This window comes from Miniopterus natalensis, chromosome 8, assembly GCF_054644295.1.
Source record: "Miniopterus natalensis isolate mMinNat1 chromosome 8, mMinNat1.hap1, whole genome shotgun sequence".
NCBI lineage: Eukaryota > Metazoa > Chordata > Mammalia > Chiroptera > Miniopteridae > Miniopterus > Miniopterus natalensis.
Window position 1 is genome coordinate 36,746,333 of NC_142088.1, and position 21,127 is coordinate 36,767,459.

A 21,127-nucleotide genomic window follows, 5' to 3' on the forward strand; every position below is an offset into this window, starting at 1 on the left:
GCGTTAACTTTAAAATGACAGCAGTGAGTTTTATAAAGCCAAAACTAGCGCTCATATGTACATTCCAGAACGGCACCCCATTACTACTATCAGTCACCCTGCTAATGGTGTACACTATGCCCCACACTGAGCTCAATGTGCTTTTAACTTGATACTGCAATGAAACATTTAGGATTACACTAAATTATTAACACATTTTTCTCATTTTACCAGACATAGGGCAATAGTTAAAGCACCATCAAGTCGTCTCTTGTGCTCTCTTTTCATCCTTAAATGTTAACTAAAAGCTGGTTAAAAATAAAATTGGTAATTTGAAAAACCATGTAAAACGATAGACAAAAATCCCCAAAATACTTCTAACATGACTGGCAGATTTTATGGAGGAACATCTACATTCTTAATTTTATATTTAAGCCTTTTTTTCATATAAAAATATTAACCTTCATACAACTTATGAGGAGACACTATGATCACCTCCACTTTATAGATGGGGAAAATGTCACCCAGACAGGTTAATTTCTCTTTCCTCTCTTTAATTTGCCACAATTCATCAAAATGAACCTAGTTAATTTTGGAAAGGTGTGTGGCACAGTTGCACCTTAAACACCAGCAAAGAAATTCATTTTTCATTTTATTTCATTCTCTTGTGCCAAATATCAAAACAAGGAACTGCATGAAGTCTCACGTACTTTTGCCCATCGACAGAGCACTGAAAGCACCCATAAACCGTCTCCCTTTTTAAGTTCCCCATTCCACAGAGTATGCAAGGGCCTTTTGGAATGTTGTGATTCAGTAAGTTAACTCGGATGTGAGTCCCTTCTTTAAGTGAAATATCAGTCATACTGAAACGTTTGTCATAGTAGTCAGTGAAAAGGTCATCTAAGTAAAGCTGTGAGCGAGAAATGGCATCCATCACTCTTCTATCTAAAAGGACAAAAACAGAGAAATGTGTCAGAACTCAAATAGAAAACCATATAACCAAGCTGCACTTATAATCGCATGAATCTTAGCAATCAGTCATGAAATGATTTGGCTTTTAAATTTAAATTTTTAATAGACAGGATTACTAATAGACAGCCTCAAGTGTTAGCCCCAGAAGAAAACAAATACACGTGAAATATTCTTCAATGGACATACTTCTTTCAAATAGTATATTCCTCAGCCTGTAGAGCACTGCAAATGTTGCTGTTTCTTCCCTTTCAAATCCTCCTTTTGACACTGAAGTGACACAAAGGTCTATAAAAGAAAAAAGAAATTTAGAAGATGTTATAACTTGAACTCATATTTTGTGGTTGATGTAGTTGTGGTTGATGAATTTTGGTACATGACATTCACTGTATTTTTTTAAGTTAAATTCCACATATTTTTAGAAAAGATAACATTCACATGGTACAAAATTCAAAGAGTACAAAAAGGAGATATAGTGAAAAGTAAGTCTCTAGTCTACCCTGACCCCACCCTCAGTTTTCTACCCAGGGGTAACCACTGTTTCTTGCGTATAATTCCAGAAATGCTCCACATAGCTTAAAAGCATAAAAGAATATGTATGTATGTATATATATAAAATTCTGTAGGCTCCAAAAGTTACATACTACACACATTTCTTTCAAATATCTCTTAGGGATTATTTGATCTCAGGATGTATAGTGTTCCCTCATTCTTAGTATTCCTTTGTGTGGATGCACCATTATTTAACTAATTGTTGATAACAGATGTAAGGTTATTTCCAATCTTCCACTATTATGAGCTAAATATCCGTATTCCCATATCATTTCACGCATGTAAGTACATCTGTAGGTTAAATTCCAAAAAAGTGTAAGTAAGGCTAAAGTATATGCACATTTTAAATTTTGATAAATATACCAGTTCTACTAGTTCATACTCCTCTCAATATAATGGTAAAAGCCTTCACCCAAAGTGTCCCAAACGGAATTTAATTTGCATGCTTTGTTTCTGACCTCTCTATTCCCTCCTCCCATAGAACTGCAGAAACAAACATAAACAGGTCTAAAAATGTTTGGAAATTGCCAGGGCTAGAGGTCTCACTTGCCTGGTCCCCCGGCCTACACCTAGACTTGAGCTGGCTGGCCTCCTAACCTTAATGATCTGGGAAGTGTAGAGACCTAAAGTGAGCTACACTGACGTGTTATACAGGGTCACAATTTGGGGGGCAGCATTTGTACCTCTAAAGTTATTTTTAGGGAGACTTGGGGAGGGGCTGGATCTAGGATAGGTAAAGTGAAAGAAAAGCTGTCTTTGGGTGCCCTGACATCTTCAGGCATCTTCTGTCTACTTACTCCTCTCTCTGCCATCATCAAAAACTACTTATTGGGTCATGTATTATCTCCCCACGTAAGTCAAGGAGTACTTTTGTCAGTGGGCTGCATTTTAGCTGTTACCTATCATTGTAAGTGGGGAGGTGGGAGTCTATAGCCTTTACCAAGACGCAGGAAAGAAGAACAGGGTTAGTAGGAACTGGAGGGTATTTCCCAACTGCTTTACCCAAGCATAAGACTGACAGTGCTGACAGCATCATTCTGCTATAATTGAGAGAGAGAGTTTCCTGTTAAATTCTTAGAAACATAATCAATTCATACAGGTCACTCACCAAAGACACCATCCAAGTAAATGAAGAGTTCGAAAACACTGTAAGCTATGGTTGTGTGTGCTGGGAAAACAATAGCTTTGTCCCTTCCCCTGGGATTCTGTTCATCCATAAAATGAAACTGTATTTGAAAAATAAAATAATATTATTAAGAAGCATAGCCGGTAAGGATAGCTTTTTGGAGGAAAAAAAAATTTTCCTTCAATCCTACCAAAAACAAACAAAAAGCACTTCTCCAAGTAAAGAATTATCCTACTGGAAGTAAACTCTCTAGCAGAGGTCCAAATGATCTATATTAGGAGATAGCACTCACCACTCTGTCACTGACTTTGGTACTGGAGCCAGTGATTAGTGCTACCACAACAGTTAAGCCCCTGGCATAGAAGCCTTTTTCTTTCAACTGTAAACCAACTGTGCATAAGTGCTACAGCTTTTTTTAGCCTACCCTGTCTACTATTCCAAAGCCCCAGAGCTGTCAGCAGCTCCGCAAAACAATCACCCACAATTAAGTAAATGTTTCAGTTCTCTCCCAAATGACCCAATGTTAAACAATTTGGTGAGCAGATAACTGTAGCCTTTATTTTCAGACTTGAAAAGATTATCATTGAAGCCTATCTTTCTAACAATTAGTTTTTATAAAACCAATCAAGTCATTATTATGTGTCATTATTATGTGAATGACAAGGACAAATATCATAATTGAGCTAATAATTAAATTACTTTCAAGATTTTTTTTAAAGGATTTAACATTGAATGAAGCATGTTTAGTCATTGACAATATTTTAGAGAAATTAATATAAAAATATAAATTCAACTTTTAAAATTCAAATATAAACTACATCACTTAAAAATAAAATCAAAGAATTCAACAAAAGTATCTAATTTTTATTTTTAAAACAGCATTTACATAGCAATAGGAGGGACTCCAGTATACACATTCTTTCACAAGGATTCGTGTTTTGTTTGCATTATATTACACGTGTTTAGAATCCAAATTTTCTTGAATTTTTTTCACATTCAGATACAAAGCCATTACTCTATGAAATCCTATATATCATTGCAGCTGTTTAATCTCAACATTTAACAAAATACACAAGTCTCATTAGAAATTGAGAACTTTTTTAAAAATTCCCATTGCAGCTTTTTAGTAAAAGAAGCCCAATGAGTGTGGTTTTACCCGCATGGACTCCCCCCGAATTCCGGCATGTACAGACAGTGAGCACTGTCGTGTGGTTCGAATGCTTTCCATGACGACACACAACACTGCCTTTCTGCTGCTCCTCGACTGACGTATCAAGCTGTGGTCAAAATTAATTTTTCTAAAATAAACAAGAGAGAGATTCACAAGAATCTATGGCCTCTGAATACATGTAATCCAGTAATATCATGTGTTACTCATTCAGTCTACCTTAACTAAAAGTAAATCAAAGTAGGCTTAATACAAATCAGAAAGCATGCTCAAAAGAAATTTAATAATCTGCCTCTCTTTTCTATTTTCTTAAAATGCTAATTATAGGAGTCTATTGGAGAGACTCTCTTAGCATATTTGTTGCAAACAGATTCCTGTATTCCTTTTTTAATTTAGCAAATGTTTTCAGATCCAAAGCAGTTATGTGAAACAATTAAGAATTCTGTTTAAACCAAATCATTTTGGATATCTACTCTTATCCCAAGGTTGGATATATTACTAATTTGTATTATTTCAAACAAATCAAACAAATATATTACATTAGTAAAATATAACCTGAATGTTTTAATCATTCTTTATAATGAAATCTATATAATTAAAAAATTTAATGAAAACATTGAAGTATAGTAAGGATTATCATACTGACCGTGTAGTAATTTCCTTGAGTAATGTTGAAACTTCCACTTCATGTTTAGTTACTACGCCAAATGAAGCTTTTACTGCAACAGAATCTGATCCAGTAACGTTAATCCCAACATCATTCACAATATGGTTGCCTCGCCTCCCATAGAGTGAAACATCTGATTCATCTTCATAATTCAGTAACTGATAAGATGAAATACCTTTTAAAAAAAGGAAGTTAATATTTTTCAAGCATCATGAATTCATCTAATGTAGATTACATATAGTAACACATTCATTTATTATTTCAGACTTGATTACCCAACTGTTAAGAAAGGCAATGTTTCAAACCAAGATTAAAAATAGCCATCCAATTAATTAGAAAACAAGAAGAAATAGTCAGAATACTTAAAATGAACTCAAATTCAACAGAACTTCTTAAGTATCAAGATCCACTGGATGGATAGTTGAAAGAAAATCAAGTGTTTGTAAGAAATAATTTGTTGTAATGTCCATTTATTTTCTAACCTAGTCCATAATATATTTGTTTGCCAACTGTAATATGTGAATCATAAAAAATAAATACAAATTACTTTCATTTCATTTGACCATGTGAGATAGATAAAACTAAATCCCTCCCTTTTATAGATGAAATATGTCATTTTCTAAGTTGATTTGGTTAAAACAATTTATAAAATAATTGAAATAAAATTATACAACTAATCTTATAAAATAGGCTTGAAAATTATCCCATCAATAAGAGATTTGATACTATTACAAACTTGAGGCACTGTTAATCATAATAGTATTATTGCCATAGTAATAAAAGTTGCTTTTATCAATGAAAATGTGTAAATATTACAAACATAAGCAGTATATATGACCTATGTTTAGATTATCATAATATAGCTGAATGAGTAGTCACTCCCAAACAGGCATTTAAACTTACCAGCTGAAATTTCTCTGTCTCCTAGAAGAATATCTTTCAGTGTAAAAGGTGTTGAGGTGAATTTATATCTAGGAAACAGAAAGCATCGCTTCTTTTTTACCACCAGACTTAGAGGTTGGTACTTGTCAGCTTCACTGAGGCTTGGAACAGGAACTAATCTCCCTCCATCTCCAACTTGCTTGACAAAGCTCTTGGTAGCAGCAGCAAACATATTAATATAGTATCAAAATGTTCATCAACTGCAACCCTCAGGTAACAAATGCATCCTTGCAAAGAAAATCTGGCACAAAACTAAGCCTTACTTGATTTTAAATATAATTATATACTTTAAAAATACAAAGCATGGTTGCTCCAAGTAGTTTACAGCATACAGTTCACAACACTGCCTCCCCTGGTGTGCTCAGGTGATGAATTATAGATCAACTGTGTAAAATGATATACTAAAAGTAAGTCTTATTTGGAATTGCCATCTATAACACTAAAATATACACAGAAAACGAGTAATTTTAAAATACTACCAATATCCACATTGAGGGCCAAGGTTAATAGTAGTTTGCCAGTTTTGAGGGAAAGAGCCCTATGGGGAACAATGCAATTAGGCACAAACATTAGCCCTGGCCACCAGCTACAGTGTACCTTCACAAGTCCATCATGCCAACTTTGGCAACAGTAAAGTGTTGTTTTGAATCCTTATAGTATACAGTTTATTGTTTGAATTTCATTCATTTTCCTTGTAATTACACCACCAAGTGATTAACATAAAAATAATCACAGACTATAAGGAAACGGTTGTGTGCAGATCTTTATAAAATACTAAATGAAAACCACATTACATGTAAATAACTGTATAAACTCTGACATGTGGGTTTCTTACTCAGAAGCTGGCCCATAGACATCTCTTTGTAAGGGGATCCTGCTGCCTTTATTTTCTTTTTGTTTCCTCATTCTCACCCTAGTAACTCAGCCTGTAAAGAGCTACATAAGGATTTGGCTTGTTTTAAAGGAATTTTGTGGCTAAAAATACACTTCAGAAACAAACCTGAGTGCTGAAATATTGTATTGCCATAGATATGTGGATGAAACAGTGGCTCTGTGGACTCACAAGGTACTCATTAAAATGTAACATTAGTGGACAGTAATCGATACACATACATATATAGAGTCGGTAGGGGGAGGAAGAAAGACTAGATTAATTCAATCCTCAAATAATATAAATCAATTTTATTAGATTCTGGACATTTTTAAAAATTTGCTTTCAACTATCCAGAACTTGAATGCAACCCCCCAAAGAACAGTTTTAAATAATGACCCTTCGTGAGAATAGTATTGTGCAAAGCAATCTTCCAGAACACGGAGAAAGCCCACGGAGCCATTTCTGCAAGTGGCTAGCAAGCCCCCAGAGAAGCAATGGGGCATCTCATGTCGCTGTCTGACCCCACCAAAGGCGGTGCATCCCAGGAAAACGCCGTCACGCCAACACCACGGGTGCAGAAACAGCGTTTCATTAGAATCTGGGCCCCGAGAAGCCTTCCTTTACGGTAACGGGCCTTGCTGCGACCCCCAGGCCCAGCACTCCTCTCGCGGCGAAACCTGAACGACAGCGAAGCCCCAAGGGGCGAGAGAGGAGGGAGGCCGCTGGGCACCCCCGCGAGCTCCTAAGGGCCGGGCGCGGTGGGCAGAGGCCGCCGCAGCCCCCGGGGGCTGGTGAGCCGCGAGCCGCAGGCTTCGGGGCCAGGCCCGGGGATGCTCCCTGTGCATTCTGCATTTGGCATTTTTAAATCTTTTGCTAAAAGCGACGCAGTCCTCATCCTTTCTCCCCCTCCAAAAACCAAGAGCTCCACGGGCTGTGAGGCTTGCCTCTCGGGGCAAGCAACGGCCTCCTAAGGACACAGAACTGCAGCCTCGGAAAGGCCTGGGAACCGGGTGGAGAGGCCGGGGGCTGGACGCGGGGAGACTGCCGGAGCTGCAGCGCGGGGACCGGGAGAGAGGGCGGGGTCTGGGACGAGAAGGGAGGGGGGGGCCGCCTCGGGCACCGGGAGAGAGGGCGGGGTCTGGAAGAGAAGGGCGGGACCGGCCGCCTCGGGGACCCGGAGAGGGGGCGGGGTCTGGGGTGAGAAGGGCGGGGCCGGCCGCATCGGGACCCGGAGAGGGGGCGGGGTCTGGGATGAGAAGGGCGGGGCCGGCCGCCTCGGGGACCGGGAGAGGGGGCGGGGTCTGGGATGAGAAGGGCGGGGCCGGCCGCCTCGGGACCCGGAGAGGGGGCGGGGTCTGGGATGAGAAGGGCGGGGCCGGCCGCCTCGGGGACCGGGAGAGGGGGCGGGGTCTGGGGTGAGAAGGGCGGGGCCGGCCGCCTCGGGGACCCGGAGAGGGGGCGGGGTCTGGGAGAGAAGGGCGGGGCCGGCCGCCTGGGGGACCCGGAGCCAGTGGGCGGGGCCGAGCTCCGCGATGGGCCGGGATCCAGGGCAGCACGGAGGCGTGGCCGGGAACCTGGTCCCGCGCTGCCGCACCGAGGCCCCGCCTCCACCCCCGCCGGTCCTCCTCGCTAAAGGGACGCAGGAGGGGAGCCGAGGGGGCCGGGGGTCGGTGGAGGGGAGGAGAGGAGTGGGGAGAAGGCGGCGGCGGCGGCCTTGCTGCAGCGCTCCTCTCGGGGACCGGCCGACCCGGGGAGCGAGGGCGTCGTCGATCCGTGCTGCTCTTCTCGCCGCCGAGCCCGCCCTTCTCGCCATGTCCCAGAGCCGGCATCGCGCCGCGACCCCGCCGCTGGAGCGCGAGGACAGCGGGACCTTCAGGTGAGCGCGCGAGCGGTCGGAGCCGCGATGAGCAGGCCGAGGCTGGAGGGCGGGGGGGCGGGGGCCGGCTCTCCAGCGGCATTGTGGGAAAGCCCCTTCCCGGCGCTCTGTCGGACCCCTGCGGGGGCCCGCGGGCGCTCGCCCCGCCCTCCCGGCGGCGCGCGGGCCGGGGGCTGCGGCTGGGCCCCGCCCCTCGGGCGTCCTCCGGGGGCTGCCGGGCAGGCGAAGGGGGTTGGGGCCTCCCGGGGAATGGGATTTGTGAGCTTAGCCCTGGGAGGTGGCAGCTCCTCTGTTCCCCTGCGAATCCGCTCTGCCTTCCTTCAGGTTACCCCCCTAAAGACGGCCCGCGCTCTGCCCGCCCCTGCCCCGTGCCCGCCGCAGTGGGGCTGGCAGATGGTGCCCTTGCCAGCTCTGGCCGCCGGGAGCCCTGGTGCCTCTCGCGTCCCCATTGGTGGCAGTCAGGACTAGCCTCTATCATGCTGCTGTTTCCCTCCCTGCTTTGGCATGCAAAGCACACCTTTTTCTTTTCTTTTGTGTTTTTTTCTTTTTCTTTTTCTTTTTTTTTTTTTTTGCAGTTTGGGGAAGATGATTACAGCTAAACCAGGGAAAACACCGATTCAGGTATTACACGAATATGGCATGAAGACCAAGAACATCCCGGTTTATGAATGTGAAAGATCCGATATGCAAATACACGTGCCCACTTTCACCTTCAGAGTAACCGTTGGTGACATAACCTGCACAGGTCTGTATGCACAGTTAACCTCCGACAGCCCTGAGGGTTGGCGGTCAAGACTTGCTATTGCTTATCAGTTGGGCAAGTGCCCTTTTTACTGGAGACAGCTGTGAGGAGCAGGCTCTTGAAACTGAGACCTCTCATCTCAGGCCGTTGGGATTTTCCAGCTTCATCTGATTCTCTCCCTAATTTTCTCTTCCCCAGATACCAGGAGAAGCTCAGAAACACCCTAGGACCCTCCTAGGGTTCTTCCAAGAATTAGGGAGAAGCAGGAAAGGTTCTTGGAGCAGCCATAGCTGGATCAGTAGGTGCTGTCAAGTTTTATAGTTTCATAGATTATAGCAGATTCCATGACTCCGGAATTTTCTGAACCTCTCCCTTTTCTGTATGGACTCATTTGGTACTTTGGGCCACTTGTACCACACTTGTTTCTGTATCCATGCAAAATGAGGAAGGCAAAAGGCTTGATATACTCTATATTGATTGCATAGCAGCTTCTAGTTCCTCATACTGTACAGGTGTTTTAATAAACTTATCTCCTTTTTTTAATACATGAGGAAATGGGATAAGAGAGATTACAAGTAATGTGCCCAAGGTCACGTGACAATGGAGTTTTAGAGTTCACACTCACCTTATTATGGTCTGTGGTTTGAGCAAATAACTGAAGCTGCCCATTTGTACATGTAGACATTTTGTTTCCTATGTGTCTATTTAACTGCAAACAAAAAAAATTTGAATAGTAATTTAATTTGGAAGAATGTCAAGAAAAAAATTCAGCAGGAAGGCTGAAGTTCTACCATCTTGTAATCTGAAGGCATCATTTGTTTGTGTACCTGAAAAGCTCACGTCCACTATTTTCATTGAAGCCACTTTAAGATAATTTTGAAATTTTTTTGTCTATGTGTGCCAGCTGGAAGATTCTTCATGTGAACCATAGAATCCACAATGCATTACTGCTTTAGCTGGTCTATGTTTAAATATTCAGTAAAAGTTCAAGAAAAAGTAGTCTTCCCCCCCCCCCCAAAGTGTTATATACAAGAGATTAACAACCTATGGCAACCATTCTGCCTAGGCTCCCTACTCTTCTTGCACTGCCCTGTCTTCCTATGTAAGCATATCTCCACAGCTTCAAATACTGATAATTTTGAAATCAATATCTTCAGCCCGGGGCCCAGTAACAAAACAGTGTATCAGCCTGTGTTTGCTGGAAATCTTTGCTTGGAGGACCCAAATGCACCTCTGTCTCTCACTGACTTATACTGAATCCATTTTCTCTCAAATCCATTCCCCCTGCTTTCCCTAGCTCAGTAAAGGGCCCACCATCACCATTTGGCTCATAGTAGAAATTTGGGTCTCATCTCCATGACTTCTTCCCCTTCCTCTGTCTCTTGTCTATCACCAAATCTTACTTCCTAAATATCTCTTGAATCTATCTGTTTCTCTCTCTTCTTCCCATTGCTACTGCTTGGGCCACTTGGATTATGGCTACAGTCTTGTAGCTGTACTTTCAGCTTCTAGTCTTGTGATGTCCATTCTCCATACAACAACAGGAGTGTTCTTCCTGGCATTCAAGTCTGTTCATATACTTCCTCTCCTTAAAATCCATCCAGGGGTTTTCCCATAATCCTCTGGATGAATACAGATTTGTTAATATGATTTGGAACCTTGCTTCTCAAAATGTGATCAACAGCAGCATTGATATTACCTGGGCACTTGATGGAAATGCAGAATATCAGACCCCATGCCAAACCTACTAGGTCAGAGTATGCATTTTAACAAAATTCCCAGGCGTTTCCTATTTGAGAAGCACAAATATAGGAGACTCTTTTCTGACCTCTGCTCCTACCCTACAACTCTCTAGCCTTTTATCTCAAAATTTCTTCCTTCAAGCTCTTGTTGTAACCAACTACATGGGGCTCTTAAGAACACCGTGCTCTTTTCTCTGCCCAGATTGTTGTTCTTAACCCCTAGCTCTCTTCATGTTACTAGTTTTTACTAACCTTTAAAGTCTTTATTTAGTTATCTCCTTCTTCATGAAACCTTTCCAAATCCTTACTAAGAGTAGAGGAGCTGCCCCTTTTGTGTGCTCCCCTACAGCCTGCATTTAGGCCTGTCATTACATATACTGTTCCATATTTCAAACACCTGTTTACGGAAGAAATTCCACACTAGGGTTTTGTGCTCTTTAAAAGTATGGACTCTGTTTAGTTCTCTGCTATATCTCTAATACCTACATTAGTGGATAATTGAGTATGGTGCATGTGTCTTCTGACCCTTGAGCGTCACCCTTGAAATTTATTCCAGGCCTCCTTTCTTTCCTCCACACCAGAGAAATGGGCATGAGCATTCTGATACCACCTTCTAAGGGTTCTCAACACCTAGTTTGAACAAAGAAGGAAAAATACTGAATTTACCATTTACCAGATATGATGACTTAACTGCAATTAGGCATCAATGTCAGTGATTAGTCAGGCTAGCCCCTACCGCCCCTTAGCTACCTGTAAGGGATACAGATTGTATGCAAGACACAGAACATAAACTCTCACCTTCTTCCCCATATAGCTTTTCCCACCCTGAACCCAACATATAGCCATGATTGCTTATCCAGTCTAGGAGTTTAATCCCATATAGGACAGGCTGTTAGAATAAAATTGTGCACATTTTGCTGTAAGTGGCTCCCTTAAAGAAAACTTCTTGCTACATAAGAATTTCTCTCTGTGAATAGGGAAAGAGTAAAATACTAAGTTGCATTTCTTCAGAAGGTGTGATACAGTCTACTTTATTATCACTTTATGTAATAAACATATAATGTAGACATAATATGGATTTTTTTACACTAGTATGCATAGAATTAAATACATAGAACATTTAAAATCATGGGTTTTATAATGTATTTCATGTGGTGAATATTTTATTATAGTATATTTGTATATGTTTTCATTAGCTAGTGTATACATGTCCAACCTGTAGTGACTTTGTTTTGCATTATGAAAACATTTATGCAAGCCTCACATTTTCACAGCATATACTTTTTTTGTTGCTAACCTTAATTCAGGTGAAGGTACAAGTAAGAAGCTGGCGAAACATAGAGCTGCAGAGGCTGCCATAAACATTTTGAAAGCCAATGCAAGTATTTGGTGAGCTAAATTTCTTTGTATTCTGCAGCTCAAAAATATCATGGCTGAGGTAAGATTAAAAGTTTGAACATGCTCACAAAAGCAACAGAGTGAACAGTTTTTAGTATCTAGCTTTAAAATCTTATTTTCTTGTGAAAACTTATCCTCCCTTGAAGACAGCTTTATCCTTAAGAAATTAAATCCAGCAATTAGCAATTAAATGAAGGCTCTCTCTCTTTTTTTTTTTTAAATATGTTTTTATTAATTTCAGAGAGAGGAAGAGAGAGAGAGAAGCATCATTGATGAGAGAGTCATTGATCGGCTGCCTCCTGCACACCCCCGACTGGGGATGGAGCCTGCAACTCGAGCATGTGCCCTGAGTGGAAATCCAACCATGACCTCCTGGTTCATAGGTCGGCGCTCAACCACTGAGCCATGCCAGCCGAGCAAGGCTCTCTTAAAGTGGGCTTTTTTTTTTCAGGAGGGGTACAACAGTAGAAAACCAGAGTTTTTCTGGCCAGTGTCTTACTGTGTTAAGACTAATTATTTCTACACTGAGGAAAGCAAGGTGTGAGGTGGGAAAAGATCAGCTAAAAACACTTGTTTAGGAATTCTAATTTAGAAGAAGACAAAAAGATTTCCTTTTACTATAGAATGTCTACCAAATGCAAGAGGATGTTGAATGGGATGTTAATTCTTGACATAGCTTTCCAAAATAAATTTGTTAATCACATTAGGACTTTTGGAAAGAGTGTTGGTCCTGGAGCATCTCATGTATCGTAAAGTGGTGCCCTTGTTTCTAACCATTTGCATAGTTTAACCAGAGTAAGCCTTGGATTTTATAAAATGATGCTTGATTCTCTAGGGTCACACATTATAATTGATTCATGCTACCTTTTTAGACATGCCAAATGGAAAGACAGGAATTGGATCTCTCCCTTGCTGGTGATGGCCATGCTATTTCTGTGCAGCACAAAGTGTTAAGTATATTTGTAGAAATGAGTGTACATAATGTCCTTCCTGCACATGGGCACTTCAGTTTGTCAGCAAAAAAGGACAACACACTTTACAATACAGGGTGGGGCAAAAGTAGGTTTACAATTGTTTGTGGAAAAGAATACAATAATTAATAAATAATACAAGAATAAACTTTATATCATTTACTCACAACTGTAAACCTACTTTTGCTTCACTTGTGTTTCTTGACAGGAAAGATGGGAATTCCTAAGCTGTAATAAGACCTAAAGTGCTCTGATTTAATACAGAGATTTTCTCACTTTTTCATCACAGTTATTTGGATAGCTTAGGCAGGCAGCATTGTAAGTGAATATTCATCTCATCAGCCTATGTGAAGCTTGAAATTTTGGTAGAAAAAACACTTGAAGTGACAATAACTAACACTCATTTGTCACGAAAGAAATGCCTCTTCAGTTGCCTGGGTGGTAGTAACCTTGGAATATAGCTCATTCAGTGTCAGACATCCATCACCCAAGTCTTTCAAATTTCTTAGAAGAAGAGTTGCTCTCTTTTTTCCTAATCACAATCCTCATGTGCTGAAACCAGGTTCACGCAGGCTATCTATTTTATGTAGGATGCACGTAAATCTTGGAGGGTTATCCTAGCATGTGATACATCAAACAGGTTTTTTTCCATAATTATCTTAATGAAAGAGCTACATTTATGACTTGTATTATTCACAGGCTAAATTCCCTGACTGTTAGTCTTCCCCTTTTGTGTAGTTGTAACAATAGTATATACTTTACTTAAATACATTTTATTGAGCACCAGTTATAGACGAAGTTCTACAAGGCTTAGGAGGGTAAGTGATAGATGGGCCCTACCATCAAGGATTTTACAGTTTGAACAGGGGTGAGGGATAGGCAAATTACATGTATTTGTAAGGGTTTTTGTATTTACCATAACTTACAGTAAAATAATTTGCTTAAGAAAGTGTCAAACCAAATGTTATAATGGCTCAAAGGAGGGAGAAATTTTGTTGCATTGAGGTAAAAGGGTAGGCTTTTTAGAGGATGTGTCATTTGAGATGAACCTCAGATGGTGGATAGATTAGATTCTCATGGAAGAGGTGGGAGATAAGGGCATTCCATGTAGACAGAACAGCAAAAGCAGAGGCATAGAGGGCTAAATAGAAAATACTTGTCGTGTACTTAATAATTTGGGAGAAATTATTTGGTTTTATAACACTTTAAAAAAATGTTTAGCTTTGCAGTTCCTGACCCCTTAATGCCTGACCCTTCCAAGCAACCAAAGAACCAGCTTAATCCTATTGGCTCATTACAGGTAAGTTGCACGGTTTTTCCGTACTTAGCATTTTGTCTGCTGAAAACAGATGTCATTAATTGATCAAATGAAGGCCTAAGACAAGGAGTTAATATTTTAAAGATAAGATGGTATAATATTTTGTTTTCCAAGTTATGATCATTAGATAGTACAGCGCTAACTTGAAATTATTTTCCTTTTTATTTATGTTTTGGATTTTCTTCCATGTACAGTCTCTGCCTTTGATTTGTGGAATTCTCACTTGAGATCAACAGGACCTCAGTGCACATGGGTAGAGTGTTTTATACTTTAAGAACGTTTCTTGCCATTCTTGTGACCAACCTCTTTCTATTTCTCTTGAGACAGAAGACTTTAAAGAACCCAAATCGGGTATCCTGATTCAAGAATAGGGGAGAAATCTGTTTATTTGCTTATTCTACCAAAGTATATCTATATTTAGCTTTGAATTTCTGCATGCAGAGTATCCGCCTTGCAGAGTATCCATGTGCTCTGTTGGACAACTCCCCTCCCCGTTATCCACCGTGATCCAGCCAGTCCCTGGGTTTCTTTCCGGCTCTAGGAATTATCCTGTAGTTTTCTTCCTCTTTTCCCAACCTCGTTCAAGTCTGCTTGCTGTCTCTGCTCCTCTTTGCTCTTGATCAAGTGCAGTAGTTAGCCCCCTGTGGCAGGGAGGCCTGTGGGTCGGCAGTGAGCCCTATGGATATCCTCTCTGATGTTTCCAAAGGGGGCGATAGTAGTTTGTCCTCCTGTTTGAACTCTGATACCAGCTCGCTGTTGCTGAATGGAAGAACCCCATTCATAGCAGGAAACTGCTTCCGCTTTGGTATTATGGACTTGTAAGGTACAAAATGCAGGAATATCTATGGGAAGTACAGGGTCTTCCCTAACTTTTCCATTGCAGAATATCATTATTCCTTTAGACATATAAATAGAAATGGTATCAAAATGACGAAAGACTGTCATTTATGTGACTGAGCCATTGGTAGTAAGAATTTCTACTAAAGCCTCATCTGAATTCTCTAGGAATTAGCTATTCATCATGGCTGGAGGCTTCCTGAGTATACCCTTTCCCAGGAGGGAGGACCCGCTCACAAGAGAGAATATACCACAATTTGCAGGCTAGAGTCATTTATGGAAACTGGTACTTATTTCTTTTTATCCTCATACCATTGAAGACATTTGAAGTATTTTCAGATGATAAATGACCATAGAAATTTGTGTTGTGACAGCTTTTCACATTTTTTTTTGTTGAGAAAAAATCGATACACTCTTGTCTTTAACTTTCTGCCAGTGAATTTAAGTATAAATATTTGGCTTAAGAATACTTCTACATCTTAATTTGATATTTTTAAAAATCATGAGTTGTTAATAGTGGAAAGACAAAGAATGAATTGACTCTGCGCAGTCCTCATTGATGTACTTAAGAAATCTCATTTGGTGTTTCAGCAGCTATTTTAGAAGGTAGGACTAGAAAACACTTTGTTTGCATTTGAAAACAAGATGATCAATAACAGGCTAGATGACAAAACGTTGCAGTGAAATAAAAATAAAGTAAAAATTATTCTTGTAAATTATAGCAACTTTTATGTTGTAAAGGCCATAAACTATGAGGAAAAGAAGTTACTTAATAAAGTACTAGTGAGGATTCCTATTTAACTTCTCTAACATGTTTTTGTTTTTATTTTTCTTTATTGATTTTAGAAAGATGAAGGGAGAGAGAGAAACATCAATAATGAGAGAGTCATTGATCGGCTGCCTCCTGCGTGCCCTCCCACTGGGAATCAAGCCCAAAACCCAGGCTTGTGCCCCTACCAGGAATTGAACCTTGACCTCCTGGTTCATAGGTCAGCACTCAGCCACTGAGCCATGCTAGGTGGGCTCTAACATGTTTTTATCATTTTTAATGAAAGGGAATTTTACCTTGGCTACATAATAGTTTAAACTAATGCGCAACTTTTTGCCCCCAAGAGGTAGTGTGGACCAGTGCAGAAAACACTGGGCCAGAAGCAGGAACCTCCGCTTCTGTTCTTGATGCAATCCTTGGTTTGCAAGTTCAGCAACTTAATCTCTCTGGGCTTCAGTTTTTAAATCTAACAGAAGCATGAAAGAAGATGAAATATGTGGTATCTTTCAACTTCCGTATCTCCTTTCTTATTTATGTTAGAGAAATTTGACGTAATTGTCAGTTTACAGAAAATTGTAAGCAGGAAGTAAACATTGAGAGACAGAAATTGTAATTCAAATATACCTTGGTAAATTTGAATATTTGGTCAGAATCAAACCATATATAATTCATTAAAACTAGACATAGGGAAATATAACTATTTGGCCAGAATGAAACCAAATATAATTCATTAAAACTAGACTTAGGGAAATATAACTATTAAAGGAAAACAAGGTATAACTATTAAAAATAAATTATTAAAAGAAATGCCTTTGAAAATGTAAGAATTAATAGCTATATGAATCATAACAAGCAAAGATGTCAGGTCAGTGTGTAAAAACCGTGAGGTGGTTCTCTGGTTAAACACAATGTACGTTTGGTCATTCTCTCTGGACACATTTCTTTTCCAAGTCTACCATTTCTTTTTTTTTTATTTAGGAAAGGGGGCATCAAAAAAGCAAGCCAAGAGAAATGCTGCTGAGAAATTTCTTGCCAAATTCAGTAATATTTCTCCAGAGAACCACATTTCTTTAGTGAGTATTGATCATACAGCTATGATGTTAATGTGATTAAGCATCTTTTGCTATAGGAAACTTTCCTAGGTTTCTTGTTGTATAGATACTTCAGAGCCGCAGCTTTTGAAAATCTCTTCATTATTTAGTAACACACTACCCCAATTTAATCTGCCTGCTGTATGTGAGTCAGGGTCACAGGGGTGAACAGGTCAGAGGGTTTGGGAGACACAGTGAAACTGAGAACTGGGATCTAAAGATAATAGGCCCATAGTGCCTTTTTCACCTTCAGACTGACAGTGTGTTTCCATCTCTTTGTTATCCATTCATTTACCACTCAGTAAACATTTAGTGAGCTCGTGCTCTGTGCGAAGCTTTGTGCTGGGTACTAGCGTACAGTGGTCAGACAGTCTCTGCTCCTAAGGCGTTTATAGCCTACGGGAGAGAGGAAAGAACCCTGCAGACCGGTCCTTGCCAAGGCTGCTTAGAAACATGGGAGAAGGCATCCAGCTGAGCCTGGGGGTCTGGGGAAGGCCTCTTGGAGGAAGTAATATCTAAGTCGAGACCTGCAATGTACTTTTCACCTTTTCTACAGTTTCTTTGTTTTCTGCTTTACGGCTTTTGATTACAGTGATTGGTATTCAATACAAGAAATCATAAAGATATGAAAATTGCTCTATATTTTAATTTGTAGATTACTGTGCTAATCAGATGCAATTATTTGCAAATTGAATAGTATTCTTAAATATCTTATATATTTTAATGTGACTGTCAGAAAATTTGACTGAGAAACATTTGTACCTTACAAAAGCACTTTTAAATACTTCCAGTATATTACTGCATATGCTTCTTTTTTCTTGATATGATGGTATTTGTTAAATGTATGTACTTGTTAGTGTTGTCTAGTTTAAATTAGAAGGTTAACCAAATGGTGATCATTTAAACATGCTTTATAAAGTATTAAATGTGAGGGCCTTATAACTACTTTGAGTTATAATTTGGAAACCAGTCCCAGTTAAGAGTCCTAACCTTCATCTGTTTTTCAGACAAATGTGGTAGGACATTCTTTAGGATGTACTTGGCATTCCTTGAGGAATTCTTCTGGTGAGAAGATCAACCTTCTGAAAAGAAGCCTCCTCAGTATTCCAAACACAGACTATATCCAGCTGCTTAGTGAAATCGCCAAGGAACAGGGTTTTAATATAACATATTTGGATATAGGTATGAGGGGGGTTTGGGCTTATCCCAAAACATATTTCTTTTAAAAATATGTTGGAGAAACAATAACTTCTATTATAGTTGATTTCATTGATCAGGGATTCTAACTATATATATTACTACAGCAGTAACACATATAATTGATATGTTCCATTCTTATAAATAATACTAAAAATAGCCAACATCTCTACAGTTATAATACTAAAAACAATAATAGCTAAAATTTATAGAATTTTACTATGTGCCAGGCACTCTTCTAAGGACATTACATAATAACTGATTGAATCCACAAATTAACCCTATGCAGTAGGTTCTGTGTATAAATGAAGAAAGTAAGGCACAGAAAAGTTGAGAAACTTGTCTAAGATCACACAACTAGTCAGTGGTAGAGCCAGATGAGGGGAAGAGTAACTGCAGATACACTGTCTATTAAACCAGCCCTGATGGGCAGATTGACAAATATAGAGGCACCACATTTTTAGAACAAGTATCAAGTTTATGGGGGCCAGACCTGTCTCCCTACTTCATCACTGTATGCCAAATCTGGGAGATAAATGGGGGCAAGTCAATTTATAAATTACTTTATCCCATTCCAGTTATCATCATCTCAATTTTCTCTAGCCCTTAATCATTTAAATAGGCAAATATGGAAAGACTGGAAAGAAAGGCAGTTTGAATTTTCCTTTAATTCAGTTTATAAAGCTGGTTAATATGTACGTGTGTGTGAGTATATGGGCCTGTGCATTTATTATCATGATTTAACATAAATATAATACGTGAAGAATTTGCTATCCTTTATTCCGGCTTCAGTGAGCTGTGGGGACCTAGCTTGTCAGAGCTACTACCACTGAGAAAGTGGGTGTTTAGGGATTGAAAGAGCTTCTGATTTTCTCTGCTACTTTAGGATTAAGTGATGGGGTCAAGTGCAGTGTCTTAATATACTGAGAATGAGGCCAACCCTGGGAATTTAGTACAGACAGCTGGTCAGAAAAGGTGGTTGATGTTGGCAAGCACAGTGGGAGTGGCTGCTTAGTGGGTATGGTGTTTCCTTGTGGGGTGACGAAATGATGAAAATGTTTTATAACTACGTAGAGGTGCTGGTTGCACAACATTGTGAATGTGCTAAATGCCACTGAATAGTTCACTTTAAAAATGGTGAATTTTATGTTCTGTGAACTTTACCTCAATTTAAAAAAAAAGAAAGAACCTGGATGCTAGAACTAGAAAGCCTCTTCAGACATTAAATAATCCCATTGCATCTGGATATTTTCCACTATGTTGACTGACTAAAGTAATATTTAATCATGACCTCTTTAAACAAATGAGGACTCCTGTGTTTCTACTTCCCTTATCTTGTTTAATTATCTTTAGTAAGAGTGATTCATCAGTTGATGAGAAGAACATTTGTTTCCTGGGTTTACGTATTGTTTTAAAACATCCTAACCGATAGAACTAGACTCTTTGCACAGATTTATAACCAAAGAACATTAAGGCACAAGGGAGATCTTGGCCTGAACCATGTTTCCTAGTTCAAATGTCTACTGAAAGAAACCCTAGACTTCATAATGAAAAATACAACCTCCCCAGTGCTCTAGCCAATGTTTTCTTTTTCCTTCCCTTTTAAAAAAGTTGCTCTGGTTCAGTAATTTGTAAATACTGTTCAATTAACCACATTAGAATTGCCTAGTTTTTTAAAATATATATATATGCAAGAATCTGACATTTTTAACCCCCAACACTGCACTTCTGATTGAGTAGGCTGGAGTGAGGCCTGGACACGCGTATTTCTTTAAAGTTCCTTCAGATGATTATGAAGCACATCTGTGTTTGAGAATTGCTATAGCTGAGCAGTTGTATTTTGGTTTTTGTTTGTACAAGAATAACAAAGATGCCCTGACCAGTGAGGCTCAGTTGGTTGGAGCATCATGCTGTGCACCAAAGGTCTCCGGTTGGATTCCCGGTCAGGGCACATACCTAGGTTGTGGGTTCAATCCCCATTCGGGGTGCATGTGGGGGGCAACCAATCAATGTGTCTCTCTCACATCCATATTTCTCTTTCTCCCTTCCTTTCTAAAATCAATTTAAAAAAATAAAAGAAAGAATAACAAAGATGATGAAGTGGAGTAGTCTACCATGGATGCTTACAGAGAAAAACAATGATAAAAAGTATTGTTTATACAAATGATCTACTTTATATACACTTATTAACCATTGTGCTTGAATTTGTCATTACAGAAGAACTGAGTGCCAACGGACAGTATCAGTGTCTCGCCGAACTGTCCACCAGTCCCATCACGGTCTGCCATGGCTCTGGGATCTCCTGTGGCAATGCACAGAGTGATGCTGCCCACAATGCTTTGCAGTATTTAAAGATAATAGCGGAAAGAAAGTGAACTTGGAGCAACCTAGAAAACCCTCAGCAGCATAGAAAAAGTTCCTCTCTCACCCCTTCCCAACTAAAACGTTTACTGTAATGTTTGAGTTTGTGTGTTGTTTCTAAATCTCTTTCATAGATTCCATCTACACTACAGATTTAATTGTCTCATAGTTGTTATTAAACTCTTTTTAATGGCTTCAACTTTGTATTGGTATATTGTATTTATAAACTTTGTACCGTAGGCAGAGTGTAGCACCCATTTGGCAATGCCATGTACGAGAAGGAAGAAACTGCATGTTTATTGATGATGAAGATGATGAAATAAAACTGCTACCAACAGTCTTACTGGTGCTTAACCTCTTTGTACAAGGCTTTATAAAGGGAATTCAAAGGAGGCCCCTTAGAATTAGTGTTGAGGATGCACTAACAGCCTTTTATTGAATGTGATTATTACATCCCAGGGAACATGCTGGTCTGCTGTGTATGTGAATCCATGTAATAAAGAGCTGTTGTTTTAAAGGGTTCTACTCGTTTTATTAAAGTGTTACTG

General features: G+C 39.8%; 2 protein-coding genes across 2 annotated transcripts; one reads left to right on the forward strand and one right to left on the reverse strand.

Moving 5' to 3' along the window:
- Positions 1-512: 512 nt before the first annotated feature.
- Positions 513-6,722, reverse strand: PJVK (pejvakin). The gene is made up of 6 exons (XM_016210210.2): positions 5,365-6,722; positions 4,441-4,636; positions 3,783-3,924; positions 2,609-2,726; positions 1,138-1,236; positions 513-924 (listed from the first exon to the last, which is right to left on the reverse strand). The coding sequence occupies exons 1-6, from the start codon at positions 5,573-5,575 to the stop codon at positions 632-634; spliced, it is 1,059 nt and encodes a 352-aa protein (XP_016065696.1). The 5' UTR covers positions 5,576-6,722; the 3' UTR covers positions 513-631.
- Positions 6,723-7,809: 1,087 nt separating this feature from the next.
- Positions 7,810-20,919, forward strand: PRKRA (protein activator of interferon induced protein kinase EIF2AK2). The gene is made up of 8 exons (XM_016210099.2): positions 7,810-8,153; positions 8,729-8,898; positions 11,945-12,026; positions 14,228-14,306; positions 15,330-15,447; positions 16,909-17,003; positions 18,029-18,203; positions 20,436-20,919. Exons 1-8 carry the CDS (start codon positions 7,810-7,812, stop codon positions 20,591-20,593), a joined length of 1,221 nt encoding a protein of 406 aa, XP_016065585.2. The 3' UTR covers positions 20,594-20,919.
- Positions 20,920-21,127: the final 208 nt, after the last annotated feature.